The sequence below is a fragment of the Suncus etruscus genome, chromosome 3 (genome assembly GCF_024139225.1).
Source record: "Suncus etruscus isolate mSunEtr1 chromosome 3, mSunEtr1.pri.cur, whole genome shotgun sequence".
Classification (NCBI taxonomy): domain Eukaryota; kingdom Metazoa; phylum Chordata; class Mammalia; order Eulipotyphla; family Soricidae; genus Suncus; species Suncus etruscus.
The window spans coordinates 108,228,580-108,248,435 of NC_064850.1; the positions used below are offsets into that span (position 1 = coordinate 108,228,580).

Consider the following 19,856-nt stretch of genomic DNA (forward strand, 5'->3'; position numbering starts at 1 on the left):
TCATGGTAGAAGAGTTTTCTTCAGCCTTTCCCTCATTTTTTAGTTATGCTTTTATAGTTTTGTGAATGCATTACTTCTCTAGGATATTGAGCATACTTCCAATATATGGTATGTGAACTTGCTTTAATTCACTCAACTACTACTTGCTTTATGATTAAGCTTTAGCTAATATATTTAAAGTAATTATGATAAAGAAGAAAGTATTGGGAAATAATTGTCATTTTATTGAATCCATTGTATATTTATTTTGTCCCTTTACTCTTGTTCCCTTCCTCTATGTTTTATTTTTGCAGTAATATTATTAAAATACTCTTTAATTCCTTTTGGATTTCTTCTTTAAGAATTACTTTGTGGCCACTAAGGGATTTCATAAAACATCTTTAAGTGTTAATAATCTGTTAGTAAACTAGTAGCAACTTCACTTTAGTAGCATGCAAACACTCCTCTCTTTAGTTCCTTTTTCCATTTATAAGTTTCAAAAATTATATTATTGTTATATACTAACATAATTTGAAGGGTGGATTTTTGTTTTGTTTTGGTTTTGGTTTTTGGGCCACACCCAAGGACGCTCAGAGGTTTCTCCTGGCTATGCACTCAGAAATCGCTCCTGGCTTGGGGGACCATATGGGACACCAGGGGATTGAACCGTGGTTCATCCTAGGTCAGCACGTGCAAGTCAAATACCCTACTGCTTGCACCACTGCTTCAGGCCCAATTTGAAGTTATTTTTTATTAATTTTTCATATTTTAAGTTCCATTATAATACTGAAATTACGTATGCACTATCACTTATTTCTTTTCAGCCATCATACTTACTTAATGACTAAATTTTATTATTCATAGATAGAAGTATCTTCAGAGTCTTAATTTCTGGACATAAATGTTTAGAAAGTTTCTATTCTGTCTGGGCTAGGGGTACATGAGTTGTATACACTGGACTTCAGTTCAATCCTCAGTTAACTAAATGACCATTCAGCTCCATGTCTTGGAATCCTGAGAATCCTGAGTACCATTGGATGTTGCCCTACAGGTCTCATCATCTGGTGACTCTTTGGGCCCTCATTATTCCAGGACTCAAGCAGTATTCCCTCCTCAGGACCTAGTTTAGGACTTTCTCCAGCCTGGTTGACTGTATGTATCAGTAGAGGATATCCCTGCTTAGCAGGTTTCTCCTTAACTCCCCAGCATAAGGAAAAATAAACTTAGATGTAACAAAACTTAAATTCAAGAATTATTTACTTGATTATTAATAACTACTTCATCTAATTATCTGCCTGGTTGCTGTTTATCATCACACAGTACATTTTTAATCCTTCAAATTTTATTCAAAGTTATATTCACTTTTAACTATAATTTTATGTTTTAAATAACATCAAATATATTCTAATTTTGATTTAATGCTAGACTTAAAATATCATTATAAAAGAATAAATACAAGTAAGGAAAATTATTCTGTTTTTTACTTACCTTACATAAATTGAGGATACAATTTTGGTTTACATGTTTTACCTTGATGTACATGAGCTGTATATGTAAGTTTTATCTGAATGTCCAGAGACAGAGTTTATTTTAATATGCACAGTGATCCAAGAGCAAGAAGAATTCAAGACCCCTTCAATGTTCCACCATTTTAGAGTCCAAATTTGAATTTTGTCAGAGGAAGAATATACATAATAAATATCTACAGCTCTTTCCTGACTTTCCTGACTAAAGTACTCTCATTGAATGAAATTCTTGTCTGCTACATTTCATTTTATATTATGAACAGTTTATTGGCAATAAAAACAAAAGGATTGTTTCTTTTAGAGAAGAGACCACATGGAATTCTTATTTGCAATTATGTACTCATCTTTATTCTTTTACATGCATGGAGTCTCCATGTTTTCTTTTGTAATTGGGCATATAATAAGCATCCTAACCCATGAAGAAAAGGCCGTCAGCAAAATTGTACGTCTTGCCTGCATAACTGTTTTTTTTAATGGAGTTCTTAAAAACTTATCACAAATCAGTTGAAATAAAGTTTTTTATATTTAGAAAATGGGTTGTATCAGGGATAAAATAATTGTGAGTGAATGATGAAAATAAAAATATTGGACTACCTTAAAGGAATATAACTATGACAATATGACAGTTTCATATTAATATACTTTCTGAAATAAGAATTTAGCAATAAAATCTTTATTGAATTCTCAACTTGTATAGTATCTTGGTTCAAATATGATTGATTAAAATCATTTATCTTACCATTAAATGAATGACTTTGACCTAGATTGAAAGGAACAATCTTTGAAAAAATCTCTGTGAAATTTAAAGGATTTTTAAATTTTGTCACAGAGTATGTTAACATGTTTTTAAAGAGCACTATCATATTATTTTTTGTATTGTTTTCTCCATAAGAATTTTTGTTTTATGTCTTTTCCACTGAATTTTTTGTTTGAGGGTAATATCAAATATTGATTTAATGCAGTTTTTATAGTCATCTTTGCATGTTGAAAAGTCTCCTGTGAGAAATATTGTTTGTTCCAGGACTTTTCTTTCTTCTTTTTCTTGAATAAACCAATTTGATTTTGTTTAAAGATAATTTCATTATATCTCTTGCTATTTGGGTTTCAAGCTTATTCCTTGGGAATTTATGCATAGATTTCTATAAAGTAAAACCAATTGAGATCTTGAATAAGTATAAAATTTTTTAACTGTTGCAAATTTCACTCTATGATCTGATCTTCTAACATGGAATGACTTTTTTTTTTTTTGAGTAGTGGACCATTTGGGGGCCACATCCAGCAATCACTTAGGAATTGCTGCTGGTTCTGTGACACATTAGTCACTCCTAAAAGGTGTTGGGAGACCATATGTGATGCCAGGGGGAAAAACCTAGGTTAACTATGCACAAGGCAAACACTTTACCTTTAGTATTATCTCTTTAACTGCAAATTTTTAAAATAAGTGCTGTTGAAGTGACTTGGAGTACAGTCAATACGGTGCTTGCCTTTCCAATAGACCAACCAAGTTAGATCTCTGACACTGAATATGGTCCACTAAGTCCCATTAGGAATGATCCCAGAGCACAGAGCCTGTAATAATCACTTGAGTACCACTGAATGTGGACAAAAATATTTTTAAATAAACAAAATAAGTGCTGTTAGTTTAGAAGTGGACCCTGTAAATCAAAAAAAAAGTATTCTTTTGGACTAGAGTGATTCTTTATTTCCATTTTTATTTCTTATTCTCTATCTTTTAAAAATATTATTGTTAGAGCTGGAGTGGTGGTGTGAGCGGTAAGGCATCTGCCTTGTGTGTGCTAGCCTAGGATGAACTGAGGCTCCATCCCCCAGCATCCTATGTGGTCCCCCAAGCCAGGAGCGATTTCTAAGTTCATAGCCAAGAGTAACCCCTGAGCATCACCGGGTGTAGCCTAAAAAACAAACAAAAAATTATTGTCAAACTCTTTTCATATAAATACCTACTTTAACAAAGAAATAAGCTCAATTTTCTTTATTTATTTATCATATTTATTTTATTATTTATTATTTTTATTATTATGTATTTATTTATTATGTTATTTATTTATTTATTTATTTATTTTGGGTTATTTTGAGGGGGTCACACCCGGCAGCACTCAGGGGTTACTCCTGGCTTTACACTCAGGAATCGCTCCTGGCAGGCTCTGGGGACCATATGGGATGCCGGGATTCGAACCTTCTGCATGCAAAGCAAATGCCTTACTTCAATGCTATCTCTCTGGCCCCTAAATTATTTATTTTTATAAATATTTAGCTGAATCACTGTGATATTCACACAATTACAAGGTTGTTTATGATTGAATTTCAGTCATATAAAATACACCACCATTCCCCAGTGTGTATTTCCCGTCACATTAGTGTCTCCAGTTTCCCTCTCATCATCCCCCTTGTCTTCTCCTGTGCTTACCTCTGTGGCAGACCTTCTTCTTCATCTTCTCATCAGCATCTTCTTCCTCTTCTTCTTCTTCTACTTCTCATTCTCTCTCTTCCTTTTTTTCTTTTAGACACTGTGCTGTGCACTATTGTTAATAAAGGGTTACTATGCTTAACACTTTATCTCCTTTCAGCACCCTATTTCTTGTCTAGAGTGATAATTTCCAACAATCATTGTCATAATGGTCTCTGCTCTGCTCTAACTGCACTCCCCCTTATTAGTGAGAAGCTTCTTACCATGGACTGGTCCTCCTGGTTCCTTGGCTATATATTGTCTTTGGATAGATATATCATACTATTTTTATATCCCATAAGTGAGTACAATTATTCTATGTCTATCCCTCTTCCTCTGACGAATTTTACTCAGTATAATACTACCTACATCCATACATGTGTAAACAAATTTCATGGCTTCACTTTTCCTAACAGCTATGTAGTATTCTATTGTGTAGATGTACAACAGTTTCTTTGACCACTCATCTGTTATCAGGCACTTGGATTGTTTCCAGATTCTGACTATAGTGAATAGTACTGCAATGAGCATAGGAACGCAGAGGGATTTTCTGAATTATGTTTTGAGTCCCTAGGGTATATTTGCAGGAGTGGGTATTGCTGAATCATATGGAAACTTAATTTCTCATTTTGTTGAGGAATATCCATATTGTTTGCCAAAAAGTCTGGACTAGTAGGCATTCCTACCAGTAGTGAAAAGAGTTCCTTTCTCCCTACATTTACACCAACCCTGGTTTTTCTTAGTCCTGTGATATGTCTCTGTGGTATGAGGCGATATCTCATTGTCTTGATTTTCATCTCCCTGATGAGTAATGATATGTAACGTTTTGTCATGTGCCTTTTTGCCATCTGTATTTTTTCTTTGAGGAAATTTTGGTTCATTTCTTCTTCCTATATTTGGATGGAGTTAGATTTTTTTCTTGTCTTCTTTGTTTGACAAGAAACACAGTGCCTTCTATATCTTAGATATTTAAAATTATCAGAATAGTCTCTCCCATTTAATTTGGCAGTCTTTGAATCCTAGTCACAATTTCCTTTGAGCCTCAAAAGATTCTTACTTTATTAGAGTCCCATTTCTTTATCTTTATCTTTTTATCTTGGTCAGCAGTGTTTCATCCATGAAGATACCTTTAGCTTCAATGCTATAGTTTTCCCTATGTTTTTGTAATCCATTTTAATATGACTTTTGTTTATGGCATTAATGAGAGATCTGAGTTTACTTCTTTGCATATAGCTGATCATTTTTCAAAGCACCACTTGTGGAAGAAGTTTTCCTTGCCTCACTTCATATTTCTTGCCTCTTTACTAAATATTAATTGATAATATACTTGAGGGCCAGTCTAAGGATATTTAAGGACTATTTCTTTGATCTGAGGGTCTGTCTTTATTCCATTGAATTAGTACCACACTGAATTAGTAACTACTGCTTTATATTATTGTTTGAAATACTTCCCATCATCTTTTTCCCAAGGATTGTGTTACTATTCATGGAGGTTTATTTTTTCATATGAATTTTAATTTTAAGACTATTTGATCTACTTCTTTAAAAAATGTCAAGATTCTTTAAAGGGATTGCATTAAATATATATAATGCTTTTGAGAAGTATTAACATTTGAATTATGTTAGTTCTCTCAATACATGAACAGGGCATGCTTTTCCATTTCCTTGTGTCTGCTTTTATTCCTTGAAGCAGTGTTTTGTAGTTTCCTTTGTATACTTCTTTCACCTATTTAGTTAAGTTGATTCCAAGGTACTTGACTTTTCTGAGGCACAATTATAAATAAGATTGTTTCTTCAATATCTTTTTCTCCTCTTTCATTATTTGTATATAGAAAAAATGATGAATTTTTGAATATTAAGTTTATAGCCTGCCACTTTACTATTCAAATATATTGTTTCTAGGTGCTTTTTTATAGAATTGTTAGGACTTTCTAAATATCATATCATGTTGTCTGCAAGCAGTAAGAGCTTGACTTCTTCCTTTTCCACCTGGATGTCCTTGATACCTTCTTCTTGCCTAATTGCTATGGGAAGTAATTCTAGTGCTATATTGAATAGCAGTAGCAAGAGGGTCAATCTTGGCCTTGTCTTGTGCAAAATCTTAGTGGAAAGGCTTTTTGTATTTTTCCCACTGAGTACAATGTTTACAACCAGCATCTGGTAAATGACTTTGAATTTATTGAAGAGTATTTCTTCAATTGCCATCTTGTTAGGAGTTTTTTCATGAATGTATGCTGAATATTGTCAAATGCTTTCTCAGTATCTATTTATATGATCATGTAAATTTTTTTTGCTGATACAGTGTGTTATGTTGATTCACTTGTGTAGGTTAAACCATTCTTGCATCTCTGGGATAAATCCTACTTGGCCATGCTATATAACCTTTTTGATAAATTGTTAAATTTTATTTGCTAGTATTTCATTGTGGAACTTTGTATTTGTGTTCATCAAGGGTATAGACCTGTAATTCTCTTTTTTGTGTGTGATGTCTCTACTTTAGATATCAGAGTGATGTTAAAATTAGCCCAAGTTTTATTATAAAAATAAACTAAGCAAAAGAACTATATTCTGTGCTAGTACATGGAGTTTAAAAGACAAAACAGTGTGGACTGGTGAGATAGTACAGCTAATAGGGTGCTAGCTTTGCTATTACTCCTGGCAAACTGTATGGTACACTGAGTGGGCCAGGAATGATTGCTAAGTGCCAAGCCAAAAGTAGACCCTGAACAGAGCCAGGTGTGGCACCCACAAAGAAAATCAATAAAAAAAATAAGAATAAAATTATTTAAATACACTGAACATACAACTACACACACCTTGAAAATATTAGGGGGTTGGTTATACATTATTTCAATAAGGTGACTAACATAATAAAGTTATTTAACTACATTTTTTTCTTTCCAGATGTGTGATAGCCTGAACCTGTAGTTTTCTAGCATTGTAAACAAGTTATAAGTCAATTTAAAAAAAAGAAAAAGTGCCCAATGAGATATCACTTCGAATCTTTTATCATTGTCATTAAAAAATCAAAACTAACAATTATAGATGAGAAAGTAGAAACAAGAACCCATGTCCAATTTTGGTAAAAACTAACTTAAAATATGCTTAAACTACTCTGTGTCTATGAAATGTGCTGCAGCATTAGTTCTAAAAATTACATTAGCACACCTTAATTGAATGTGGCACTGATATAGTAAGTGAGCAAGTGCTGGTGGAAAATGTCAGCAATAGGTTTGCATAGTGTAGGACTGTTGCTAATATTCTATTTGTAAAAAAAAATAATAACTGCAATATCAGTGATGATATAAAGCAAAAAAAATGAGCTATACTTATAGAAAGAAATCCCCCTCTGCTCTTGTAAAATTTAGACTAAGTTGGCAGAGAGATGAGACCAATCTTAAAATATGTTCCATTCGAGTTTTTCCTCTTCCGGTTTCCTGATCTCCCTGTGCCTGGCGTGTGTTCGGGGCCCCGCCGGGGTTTGGGGCGCCACAGCAATCATGGCGATGTTCGAGCAGATGAGAGCGAACGTGGGCAAGTTGCTCAAGGGTATTGACAGGTACAACCCTGAAAACCTGGCCACTCTGGAACGCTATGTGGAGACTCAGGCCAAAGAGAATGCCTATGACTTGGAGGCCAACCTCGCTGTTCTGAAGCTGTACCAGTTCAACCCGGCCTTCTTCCAGACCACGGTCACTGCCCAGATCCTGCTGAAGGCGCTCACCAACCTGCCCCACACCGACTTCACGCTGTGCAAGTGCATGATTGACCAGGCACATCAAGATGAGCGGCCGATCTGCCAGATTCTGTATCTGGGAGACCTGCTGGAGACCTGCCATTTCCAGGCCTTCTGGCAAGCCCTGGATGAAAACATGGATCTCTTGGAGGGTATTACTGGCTTTGAAGACTCAGTCCGAAAATTTATCTGCCATGTGGTGGGCATCACTTATCAGCACATTGACCGATGGCTGCTGGCTGAGATGCTGGGGGATCTGACAGACAACCAACTCAAAGTGTGGATGAGCAAGTATGGCTGGAGTGCAGACGAGTCGGGCCAGATCTTCATTTGCAGCCAGGAAGAGAGCATCAAACCCAAGAACATCGTGGAGAAGATCGACTTCGACAGTGTGTCCAGCATCATGGCCTCCTCCCAGTGATTCGGCTCCCAATAAAGCTCATAGCCCCCCCCCCCAAAAAAAATATGTTCCATTCAAGTCTGAAAGTGCCAGCTCGCTACTAACACTAAGTGTGAGAAGTATGGTGCAAGATTCATCTTCTGTATCAGAGAAAATAGGGGCCATTGCAGTGGCACAAAAGGTAAGGTGCTGCCTTGCCGACATTAGCCTAGGACAGACCGCGGTTTGATTTCCTGACACCCCATATGGTCCTCTAAGCTAGGAGCAATTTCTGAGTGCATAGCCAGGAGTAACCCCTGAGTATCACTGAGTGTGGCCCAAAAGACCAATAAATAAATAAATAAATAAATAAATAAATAAATAAATAAATAAATAAATAAATAAATAAATAAATAAATACATAAATAAATAAAAGTGAGTGGATCTAGAATTCTCACAGGTAGGAATATAATGTGATTTGCCTGCTTAGGAAAATAGTTGGATAGTTTCTTACCTACCTACCTTGTTGTTTATACATGAAAAATATGAGTCTACTTCATCACACAAAATCTTTGGCATGGGGGCTTGGTGCAGAAATAATACAGCTGGTAGGGCACTTGCCTTGCATGAGCCAACCTGGGTTCAATCCCCAGCATCCCATATGGTCCCCTAAACACCTCCTGGAGTAATTAGTGCAAGAGTCAGGAATAATCCCTGAGCATCACTAGCCCCCCAAATCAAAATGTTTTGCATGGATGTTCACAATTTAAGTTTCTTTTGGGGGTAGACACCTGCTAGACTTGGGTTACTTTAGGCTCTGTGCTCAGAAATCACTCCTGGTAGGCTGCGGAATAATGTGGGATGCCGGGGATTTAACTCAGGTGAGCCATGTGCAAGGCAAAGGCCCTACCCACTGTGCTATTGCTCTGGCCTAATAAAAACAGTTTCAAACTAAAAGTAATCTAGATTTCCACTGATATATGCATATTTGCACCCAGGGATCACTCCTGGCAGGACTTGGGGGAATTATAGGGGGTGCGAGGGATCAAACTGTGGTCAGCCACCACATGTAGAGCAAGCCTAACTGTACTAACTTCCTGGTTCAGTAGTTAAATGAGTAAGACAATCCATATATCTCTTCAGAGATATCTCTTAAGTCTTCAGCTAGAACACTACTCTGCAGTAAAAAAATGGAAGAATAAATATTTTGGGACTAAGAATATACATAATTCTCAACCATGATTCTGATCAAAAGATGTCGGATATCATATGTATAAAATTTTAAAAGCAGAACTAATGCTTTGTCACAGAAAGATGATGCTTAATTTTCCAGAATCAGAGTGAGAGAAATCCGTAAAAGGATACCAGGAAACTTAATGGTTAGAAGTATTGTGTCCTGATCATGATGGAGATAACAGAAATATAGACAGTTATAAAGCATATTTAATTATATATTTAAATGCCTATACATTATGTAAATTTTATCTTATCAAATTTATTAATTTAAAAAAATTTTAAATGCAGAGTAGAAAGATAGATATACAATTAGGAGGAGAGGAAGCAAAGCAGAGAAACAAAGTGCATACATAGATGTTGCAAAGATCACAGAGTGCTAACTTGGGGGTTTAAATGGATTCTTGAGTGCCCTTCCTATCTCATTGTACCAATTGTCTTAAAACAGTACCAGTTCATACTAATTCTTCTTTCATATTAGTAATTAATCTTTTCACCATAGCTGAGCTTATTTCTTCTCTATGTTTCATACCTAACTCAATTTCTACGTTTTCTTGCAATTTAACTTCTATGACTGTCCTTCCATACCAGACCTTGAGAAAATTGCCCTCTTCAGCCAAGACCTCCATTTTCTTCTCTAATGTGACTGTTAGGGTTATAGCCCCAAGCTATACTGGGGCTGGTAGAAGAAAGTTTTTTCCTTATTTATATATCGTGGTCTCTTTTCCCATATTCCATCTCAGTATTCAGGGAAGAATTTAAAAATCTGTCTTTAATCTTTGCAATGCTTTCCATAGCCCTTCCCAAAATACTGCATTAATAGCTCTTGTCTGGACAAATGCGATGTTATCTTAATTGGTCTCTCTGCCTTGTTCTTATCTTTCTTCATTCCCCATGAAGCAGTCATGATATTTTAAAATTACCAATTTTAAAATAAATCAGATTCACGAACTCAATTTCCTATGCTTTTCTGACCTTCCATTGCACTTAGAATAAACACTAAACTCGTGTCTACTCAGAAATCCTTCATCTTCCACCTTTCCCCTCTGCGTTGTGCTTTGGCAAAACCAGCTCTTCTGCAACTCGGGATTTTCCTGGTAGCTGCATGTTTCCAGAGTTCTTTGTTTCCAGCACTTTCTATGGCATCTTATTCGTCAAGGTGAATACCATTTCTCCCGAAGACTGCTAATTTCCCCACAAAAGAAATGTTGTGTTCATCACATAACTTGTTCATTTTTGTTTGTTTAGGGAGAAGGATGCCTGGGACTATCAGACAGGTGGTTTGATTCAGGGCATACTAGGTTGTGATGCTACTTCCGTCCTGGGTGGCAACTGCTGGGGATTCCTGGGCCTTCCTGAGGGCTACCTTTTTGGAGCTTCACCAGGTTATTCTAGGGACTATGTGACATAAAATTTGCACCTATGTGGCACCTAACTAATGTGTTATCTACTGCCCTCTAGTTCATTTTCCTTACAATTTGTCTTAGCACATCTGAAATCTACCTTAAATACTTGTATATTGACACTGGGTCCATTTCCTTTCATCCATTAATAACAACTATTAGGACAGGGATAGGTTCTGTCTTGATTATCACTAACTTCCTATAAGATGTTGCTTTTGAAGATATTTGATAAACAATTACTGACTGATTTAATTAATAAGTGAGTCAAAATATATTAGACATGATAAATACCCAATGTTTATTTTTTCCCTAAAAAATTTCTTTTCCTAAATTTTTCCAATTCTTTACTTTTACAGGTACTGCTATTGTGACTGTACATGCTTTTACTCCTGACTTTATTCTGGATGACATCAAATATTCCATTTTTAGTGGAAATGAAGATGGTGCTTTTTCCCTGTGCTCCAACTCAGGTAGTCTCTTTCTAACATATAATAGCATTATTTCCTATTCCAGTAAATGTTACTAAGAAGATATGTCTTTACAAAAAAAAACTCAAAAATTGAAAGGTATTCAATTTTTGTATAGTAACTGATGAGGAATTGTGGGAAATCAAGAACTGTTTATTTGTTCATATATATTTGCTATAAATTCTATCCTTCACATTTCCAAATTAGATTACCTGTCCTACCTTTCTAATGTTTTAAGGGAAATGGGTTTTTACTTTTAATTTACCCATCAGTTTTGTAGAATTGGAGATATAGTAGAAAGATTATCAGTACTAAGTTTGAATTGAAAATAAACACACATGTCTAGCTTTAGGGAATTTTCATCAGAGATTCTTCTAAATTCGCCACTGAATGTCAACAATGCAACAAAAACAAGGACAGCTGGAAAGGTTTCTATGTGGTGGTAAAGAAATCACTTCCAAATCTAGCATGTATTAAATTTAGCTTTAATAAGACCATTATTGTGTTTTAAATGAATAGCAATTGATTATTTGAAACATACTTTTTTGCCTAACAACTATGTAGTAGATAAATATCTACTGCTTCGTTGGCAAACCTCAAGAAGAATGTTTTTAATAATTTCTCTATTACCATACAACTGCCCTATTTAATCTGTACTACATGCACATGGGAAGAATTCAGAAAGGGTAATTTCTTAAGCAAATGCCTTTTCATCCAGTGTTGTTAGGGTTTATTTGTCTCTACAAGATTTGGCAGCAACTTTTCTGAGGTAATCTGCCAGAAGTCTACCAACCTTTACCCCACCATTTGGTTAAAGGGTAGTGCATAGATATCATTGGCAGGAGAGCCATTTATAAGCAGTCTAAAGACTTAATTTTCTAACAGTCTGAGTCTTTGAGAATTCTGGGAAGGAAATTGTGGTTAGAATTTTAGGAGGGAAGAGAACATACATTTCATTTTCCCCCAAGGCTACTCAAATTCCTTCTGCTATCTTCCATCATGGCTCAAGCTTCCTTGTTTTGAATCTCTGTAAAAATGAAGATTAAACTCTGCCTATGTCTAGTCCAGAGTCCAGACTTATCATCTGCAGAAATATTTTAATTAAGTGATTTTTCACCTATGTTAAACTACTTCAAATATATTTTGTGACAGTTATAAAATGATAACTTGAGACATAAAACTGTAGAATGCACAATAATGAAAAAAATACATTGGCGTTGAGTATTTATAGAATATTTCTGGAGCTTATTTTCTTTCTCTACTAAGAAAAAGAGCATTTTGTATTTGATATGAAGAACTCACTATACTACCAACTTTAAAATTTCATAAGCTCAATTTCATATATTGTCATCGAGTACATTACAGTTTAGAACTAAAATGGAATTCTTTTTCATCAAAAAAGTTATTGTTGTTGTTAAATTTAAACTTGTTTTTTTAATTAAATAATTTTTATTTTGACCAAAGTGGATTACAAATCATGTTATAACCAACATCCTTGAGAGAAAATGTAGAGCAGATTTAACTATTGACAGCTGGAAAATCATTAAGATATAGAAAATGGTTCTGCATACTATCTTTAAAAATAAGAAAAAAAATTTCATTGTGCATTACATATTAAGAAAAAAGTTGCTGGGTCTGAGAGGCAATTCAATAGTTGGAATTCATGCTTTCCACATAAATTGCAGGTTTGATCTTCATCCCTGCCTAACTACTGGAGACCAAGTTAAAAGTAGCCCTGAACTTCTGAACCTACTGGCTGGGGCCCTAAAATAACAACAAGGCATTTGTTGACATAAATGCCATTTACTTTATATTTTTGAACTTTAATTAGACATAAGTGGGTGTTATCACATTCAGCCTTATTTCTTTATTATCTATATATAAAGAAATAAGGCTAAATGTGTATTGGTTGTTGGGCCACATTCGGTGTAGCTCAGGGATTACTCTTGACTGTGTGCTCAGGTCAGTCCTGGGTCAGCCAAGTGCAAGGCAAATGCCCTTCTGCTGTGCTATCACTCTGGCCCTTTTATTATATTTTTCAATTCATTATCTTTGTTTTCTTCAGTCTAGAGGGTTTTAGGACCTATATTTTTCATATCCAGAAGTTCTCTTGGTTTCTATTTCTTTAATTATTATTGGTCTTTTGAGAAAGTAAGCAATTAGTTTCCTTTGTAATCAAGTATACAATATTTTCTATATACTAAATAAAATATATAGAAATTATACAATAATATAGACAATATATTAAAATATGGAAAATATATCATAACTATAGAAATATACTATAAATATAAAAATATACAAAAAGTATATTTAGACATATATAGTTAATAGATTTAATATACCTAATAATTGCAGCATCTCACTTCTTTGAAGATGTATTCTGTGAATTCATGAGTTCTCACTCATGGTGCTTTACCTGCAGTTGGGTTTTCAGCTCATATTGAGCTGCTCATTGTCCTCAAAACTTTTGTTTAAAGATTTTTTTTGAAGTCTAAGTTAATCTGTGCCCTATAGGGAATTACATTCCATTCTGAAAATAACCAGAATGTATCATTAAAGGAAAGACTCACTTAAATATAATTGAGTTTTTGTATATGTTTGTGTATATTTATATCATATTTTATAATATATTTTTATAATTAAGTTTTTATGTATTTTTTTTTACCTTGGGCCCTCACCTGGCTGTGCTCAAGGATAAATCCTGGCAGGGCTTGGGGAGTTAGATGAGGTGCTGAGTATTATAGAGTATATTGAACCAGATCTGCTGCATACAAGGCAAGTATCTGATCTGCTATACTCTCTCTCTCTCTCTCTCTCTCTCTGATCCCTGAGTATTTGATTTTTTTCTTAAGCAAATATAGCTATGATCATATGGTTACTATAAATTCAGGCTGAGGCTAATAGAATCTCAACAGAGACTTCTCATTTTATATTAGTTTTAAAAATAAATGCATAGGGGAGAAGGCATAGAGCACAGTGTCAAGGTGCTTACCTTTCATATAACCCACACAGTTTTTATTCCAAGCACTTCATATGGCCCCTCAAGCCCCTGCAGAAGTTTTTCTTGAGTACAGAGCAAGGAGTAAGCCCTGAGCACTATAGGTATGGCCAAAGATTGAACACACAAAATACTATTACAGTTGATTTTTATTTCTGCTTGAGCTTACAAGTGTAATATTGAAAATTACTATTTTCTAGCACATAGCAATTAAAACATAAACTAAATTGCAAAGTATAAATCAATAATGTTGATCTCAAAAGTTGTGGCCACTTTTCATAAGAGTGAAATGGTGAGAAAGTTATTTTATTTGTTATTGGTTCAGTAAGTTGTAATGAGATGGACCAATGATAAGATTTGTGTTTTCTTTTTATTTGTGTCAATTTTGTCACTGTACCATACATAGTCACAAACCAGAGGTTGACTTTTGTATCAAATGCTGTGTCACCTTAGCTTACAACATGTACTTCATACTGTCTCAACCAGCAGAATTTTGGAGTTGGACTAATGTTGGATCTGTAAAGAACAGATGGAATATTCATTCCATTATTTGGTCGATTGACATGAAGCAAAATGGATTAGACTTTGTGTTTCAAAAATGAAGTTTTAGTAAAAAAAAGATTTTGAGACCTTTTGGGCAACATAAATACATTCTGTTTCTGTTGTATACATATGCACACATACTTTATCACTGAGTGAAATCAAGGGATTGTGTCTATCAAACATTTAGCATTTGATGAATTTTCATCTCATTTGGGTATACAGTTTATGACTTGGACCAAAGCTCCATATATTGATATATACTAGAATAAAAAATTCTAGTTTCATTCTGAAGTAATTATCAAGTACTTATAGAGGTATTTATGGAGGTATTTATGAGGTAATTGATTTATGTTGTGGACTTTTGTGGGGGAGCCACACCCGATGACACTCGGGTTACTCTTGGCTATGAACTCAGAAATTGGTCCTGGCTTGGGTGACAATATGGGATTCTAGGGATCGAACCGAGATCCATCCTGGGTTAGCCGCGTGCAAGGCAAATGCCCTACAGCTGTGCTATTGCTCCAGTCCCTTAAGTGGACTTTTTAAAACAATATTATACATAGCCTAGTAGTACATATATTCTTCTCACTAGTTACAGTAATTTCCTTGATGTCTGTAAGAAAAATATGAGACAGAATATGAATCTATAGGTGTGCCAGTCTTGAATCAACTACAATTGGGTTATTGCCATTTCTATTCACACAACTTTCACAGCATATGCCAATTATTATGCCAAAATAAAAGCCAAACAAGGAAAACATTAGAACTACAGATCCATTCCAAGTACAAAATTCCAATTATCAAAGCTGGAACACAGCTTTGGATTAAAAAAAAAATCCACTTTGATCTGCACTATAACTGGCACACTCTTTACAGGGTGACACTGGCAATTTATGTTGCATTTCAATTTTACTTTTCCTTTACTAATAGTAACAAAACATGATAGTAAGTTGAGTATTCTGTTTGGTGGAAATAGTGCTTTGGATCAGAAATTTGGATTTATCTCAGCCTGGGTACCTTCTGCAATTTGAAGGCACAGAGTTGAGTTCCTTTTCCACAGAGGTTTCTAAAGACCAGTTTTTTGCATTAGTAACTCATTAAAAAGCATCTTAATGATTTTCCAGTTGCCAATAGTTAAATATGCTCTAAATTTTCTCTCAAGGGGGTTGGTTACATCAGACCATGGTTTGTAAAAATATTTCATTTTAGTTCTAAACTCTAATGTACTCTCATGACAATATTTGAAATTGAGCTTATGAAATTTTAAAATTGATAGTATAGTGAATTATTAATATTAAATCAAAATGCTGTTTTTCTTAGTAGAAAAAGAAAATAAGCTCCAGAAATATTCTATAAATACTCGATACCAATGTTAGACTATTGGAATAGGATATGACTCTCCTTATCATCCAGGTGTGTGGTAACCTGAAATTTTTTTGGTCTAGATAGATTCTCTGGGGAAACTGGTTCAGGAAATACCTCAAGAATATCAGTGACTAAGTCAAATTTCAAGCATCCTATAGGTTTGGTTACAATAAATTGAAATTTCAATAGTCTATTTCTATCATTTTTTTAACTTTAGAGCTTGCAAATATATTACATTTATATCTAGTTATGGAGCAGAAGAGACATGGATAATATTTTTGAAGTCTATACTAATTACTATAACATAAAATTTTCAGTAGTTACTATGTTCCTTCTTAAAACAGACTTGTGGAATCATAATTGATATTCATATTTTACAGAAGAAAAAAATTAACTCTATGGCCTGACTAGCTACCACCAGTTGGCAAATTTAATAAATGGAAGAGCCAGCTCATTTATCCTGTAGCTTGGATATAAACTTGACTTCAGGTGGCTCAAACTATTAACAACATTAATTTATAAAATCTCTATTCTTTGGAATTTTTTCTTTTGCAAAATTTTGGTTGTAAATTTGGTTGTAAAGGGAAGGGAAAGGACATAGCAGAAACGTTAGAAGAATTTTATTATTAGAAAGCAGGAAAGATAGTATAGCAAGTAGGGTTCTTGCTTGGCATGCTGTTGACCCAGATTTCTCTCCGGCATCCATAATGTCTTTGAGCACTGCCAGAACTAAGTCTTGAGTGCAGTGCCAAGGGTACCCCCTAAGCATTACTGTGTGTGGCCCTAAAAATCAAAAGAAAAGAAAAATATGTTATCAGTGGAGTTTTCTAAGTTTGAGGGAGAATCTTGAACCTGGTTTAGTACCTACCCAAGCATCAGTTTCTCTACCTGTTTATACATAAACTATATGTATAGAAAGATTCATTTTAACCTAACCACCTACCTACCTACATGTACATACATTCATACATACATACATACATAGAAAGTCTAAAGCATTATTAGATGACTTCTGTGTGCAGGATTCCAAGCTGAATATTGGGGAATGATGATATAAGAGACAGTAATTCTCTTTACTTTGTGGAACTTCTAAGCCAAGAGGAGTAACTGGACTGAAGCAATTTATCAAAGTCATCATAGGTGCTCTGTGTGCATTGGTAGAGAACTGAAATTGTGATGACGCAGGTGGATGGTCTGAAATTATCCCAAGAAAGCATGGAAGTGGCGCCCACTCTAGGCAGATGGGAAACTTATGTGCCAATCCTGAAATATGTATGCGTCAATGTTATGACTCGAACAGAGAGAGACAAGTGAAGAGTGAAAGTTAGAGATGCTGGAACAAGCATATCTTTTGGCAGTTAGAAATGATGGACTCAGGCAGCCAAAGAAGACCCTAGAAAACATAATCTCTACAGGCCCATCACAAAGGTAGGCTGTCTCCGCCCACAAGGAGCAGGGTCTAATTCCTACCTGTGTTTGGGCACAAAGAGGACACTATAAAAAGCTCCCTGTCTGTTTTCCTGTTTTCCTGAGAGTGGGAGCCAAAGAAGACCCTAAAAAAGATAATCTCTTCAAGACCCATCAAAAGGTAGGCTGTCTCTAACCACAAGGAGCGGGGGCTAATTCCTGCCTGTGGTTGGGTACTAAGGGGACTCTATAAAAAGCTGCTCCATTGCTTCCTGCCTGGTTTCCAGTTTTTCTGCGTGTGGCTGCCAAAGAGGAGCCCAGAAAACATAATCTCTCCATAGCCCATCACAAAGGGTAGATCCAGAAGAACACAGTCGCATGCACATCTTTTAGCCTATGAGCCCCACTATAACACGTAGTAAAGGCCACAATACAAGCGTCTCAATTGGGAAACAACACAGGCCAACTGCATACATAGAGAATGAAGATGGCAGCTCTGATGACCCCAAAATTACCAACAACCTAATTAATCTCTCAGATAGGAGTATAGAATAGGAAAGAAATATGGAGGATTCTCATATAACTCAAAGAAGCATAGATTGAGCTGAACAGAACAAAAAAATAGAAATCAGAAAACTTGAAACTGAAATAACAGGACTGAAAAACTCAGTAGATGAGATGAAAACCTCAATGGAAAACCTCTCCAACAGAGTAACAGCAGATGAGGACAGAATCAATGAGCTAGAAGATGAGATGAATTAAAGCTCCACAGCAGAAGAGTTAAAAAAGATCCTTAAAGCAAATGATCAGACAATGAAAAAGCACTCAAAGAATGTGAACAGATGAAAATAGAAGTGTTTGATAAAATCAACAGAAACAACATAAGAATTATTGGAATCCCAGAGACCGAGGAAGAAAATTCCCAGGAAAAACAACAATCAAGGACATCATTACAGAGAAACTCCCAGAACTAAAGACTGCATGCAACCAAATCCTGAATGCCTGAAGAGTACCAGCTAAAAGACACCCAAAGAAAAGCATACCCAGACACATCCTACTCATCTCAGACACATCCTGGTCACAATGATGAATCCCACAGAAAGGAATACAATACTGAAAGCAGCAAGATCAAAAAGGGAAATTACATTCAAAGGAGTATCCTTAAAATTTGCAGCAGACATGTCACAAGAAACCCTCCAGGCCAGAAGACAGTGGTGGGATATAGTGACAAAACTCAATGAAATGAATACTTTGCCTAGAATGCTGCACCCAGCCAGACTCACTTTCAGGTTTCAAGGAAGTATACATAGCTTCATGGATAAACAACAGCTTAGAAGCTTTGAAGACTCAAAATCAGTCTTAAAAGAAAAACTGAAAAGTCTACTTTAAATAATACATACCAACAGACACACCAAATTTCTACACAAAGATAACACTGAACCCCATGACAATTATCTCTCTTAATGTCAATGGACTAAATGCACCTGGTAAGAGTGCAGAGTGGCAAAATGGATCAAAAAATTGAAGCCAACACTTTGCTACTTATAAGAAACACATCTGAATAGCCAGAACAAACATAGACTCAAAACAAAAGACTGCAGGAAAATCATCCAAGCAAAAACTGCCTTACAAAAGCCATAATGGTCATATTAATATCAAATGAAACAAAGTTTAGACTCATAAAAGTTATAAGGGTCAAAGATATGATCATTACATACTAATCAAAGGATATGGACAACAAGGAGAAATAACATTCCTAAATATACATGTACCCAGTGAGGGACCAGAAAAATATTTAATACAGTTGTTGACCAATTTGAAAGAAGATATTAATAGCTATACAACACTAGTGGGAGACCTTAACACTACCCTGGCACCCCTTGATAAGTTAACCATATTGAAACCGAAAAAGAATATACTAACTCTGACAAGAAAATGGAAGAAAGTGGCCTAGAAGATCATACATATGACACTTCATACCCAGAAAACTGGATACACATTCTTTTCCAATGAACATGGGCCATTCTTCAGGTTAGATCATATGCTGGCCCATGAAACATATCTTCACAAAGTCAAGAGGATAGAAACTGTAAAGACTACCTTCTCAGATCACAAGGCACTGAAATTAGAAATGAATTACAAAGGGACTCAGAAGAAAAACATAACACCTGGAAATTAAACATCACACTGCTGAACAACCAGTGGGTCAGAGATAAAAATCAAAGAGGAAATAAAAATATTCCTGGAAACAAATGACAATAAGGACACAAATTATTAGAATTTGTGGGACACAGCAAAAGTAGTTTTTTTTTTTTTTTTTTTTGGTTTTTGGGCCACACCCGGTAACGCTCAG

At 35.1% G+C, this 19,856-nt stretch overlaps 2 protein-coding genes across 2 annotated transcripts in view; both read left to right on the forward strand.

Annotated features, from left to right (window-relative positions):
• The window catches only part of DCHS2 (dachsous cadherin-related 2), a 273,708-nt gene that overhangs the window by 215,725 nt on the left and 38,127 nt on the right, over nt 1–19,856 (forward strand). The window contains exon 14 of the mRNA XM_049770863.1: nt 11,077–11,190. Within this exon, the coding sequence (XP_049626820.1) occupies nt 11,077–11,190 (114 nt within the window). The remainder of the gene's footprint in view (nt 1–11,076; nt 11,191–19,856) is intronic.
• Nucleotides 7,393–8,169, forward strand: LOC126003434 (eukaryotic translation initiation factor 3 subunit K). The gene has a single exon (XM_049769630.1). The coding sequence runs from the start codon at nt 7,470–7,472 to the stop codon at nt 8,124–8,126; it is 657 nt and encodes a 218-aa protein (XP_049625587.1). The 5' UTR covers nt 7,393–7,469; the 3' UTR covers nt 8,127–8,169.

Excerpts from the sequence above, each read along its gene's own strand:
- LOC126003434 (XM_049769630.1), top strand. The coding sequence starts at position 7,470 with ATGGCGATGTTCGAGCAGATGAGAGCGAACGTGGGCAAGTTGCTCAAG.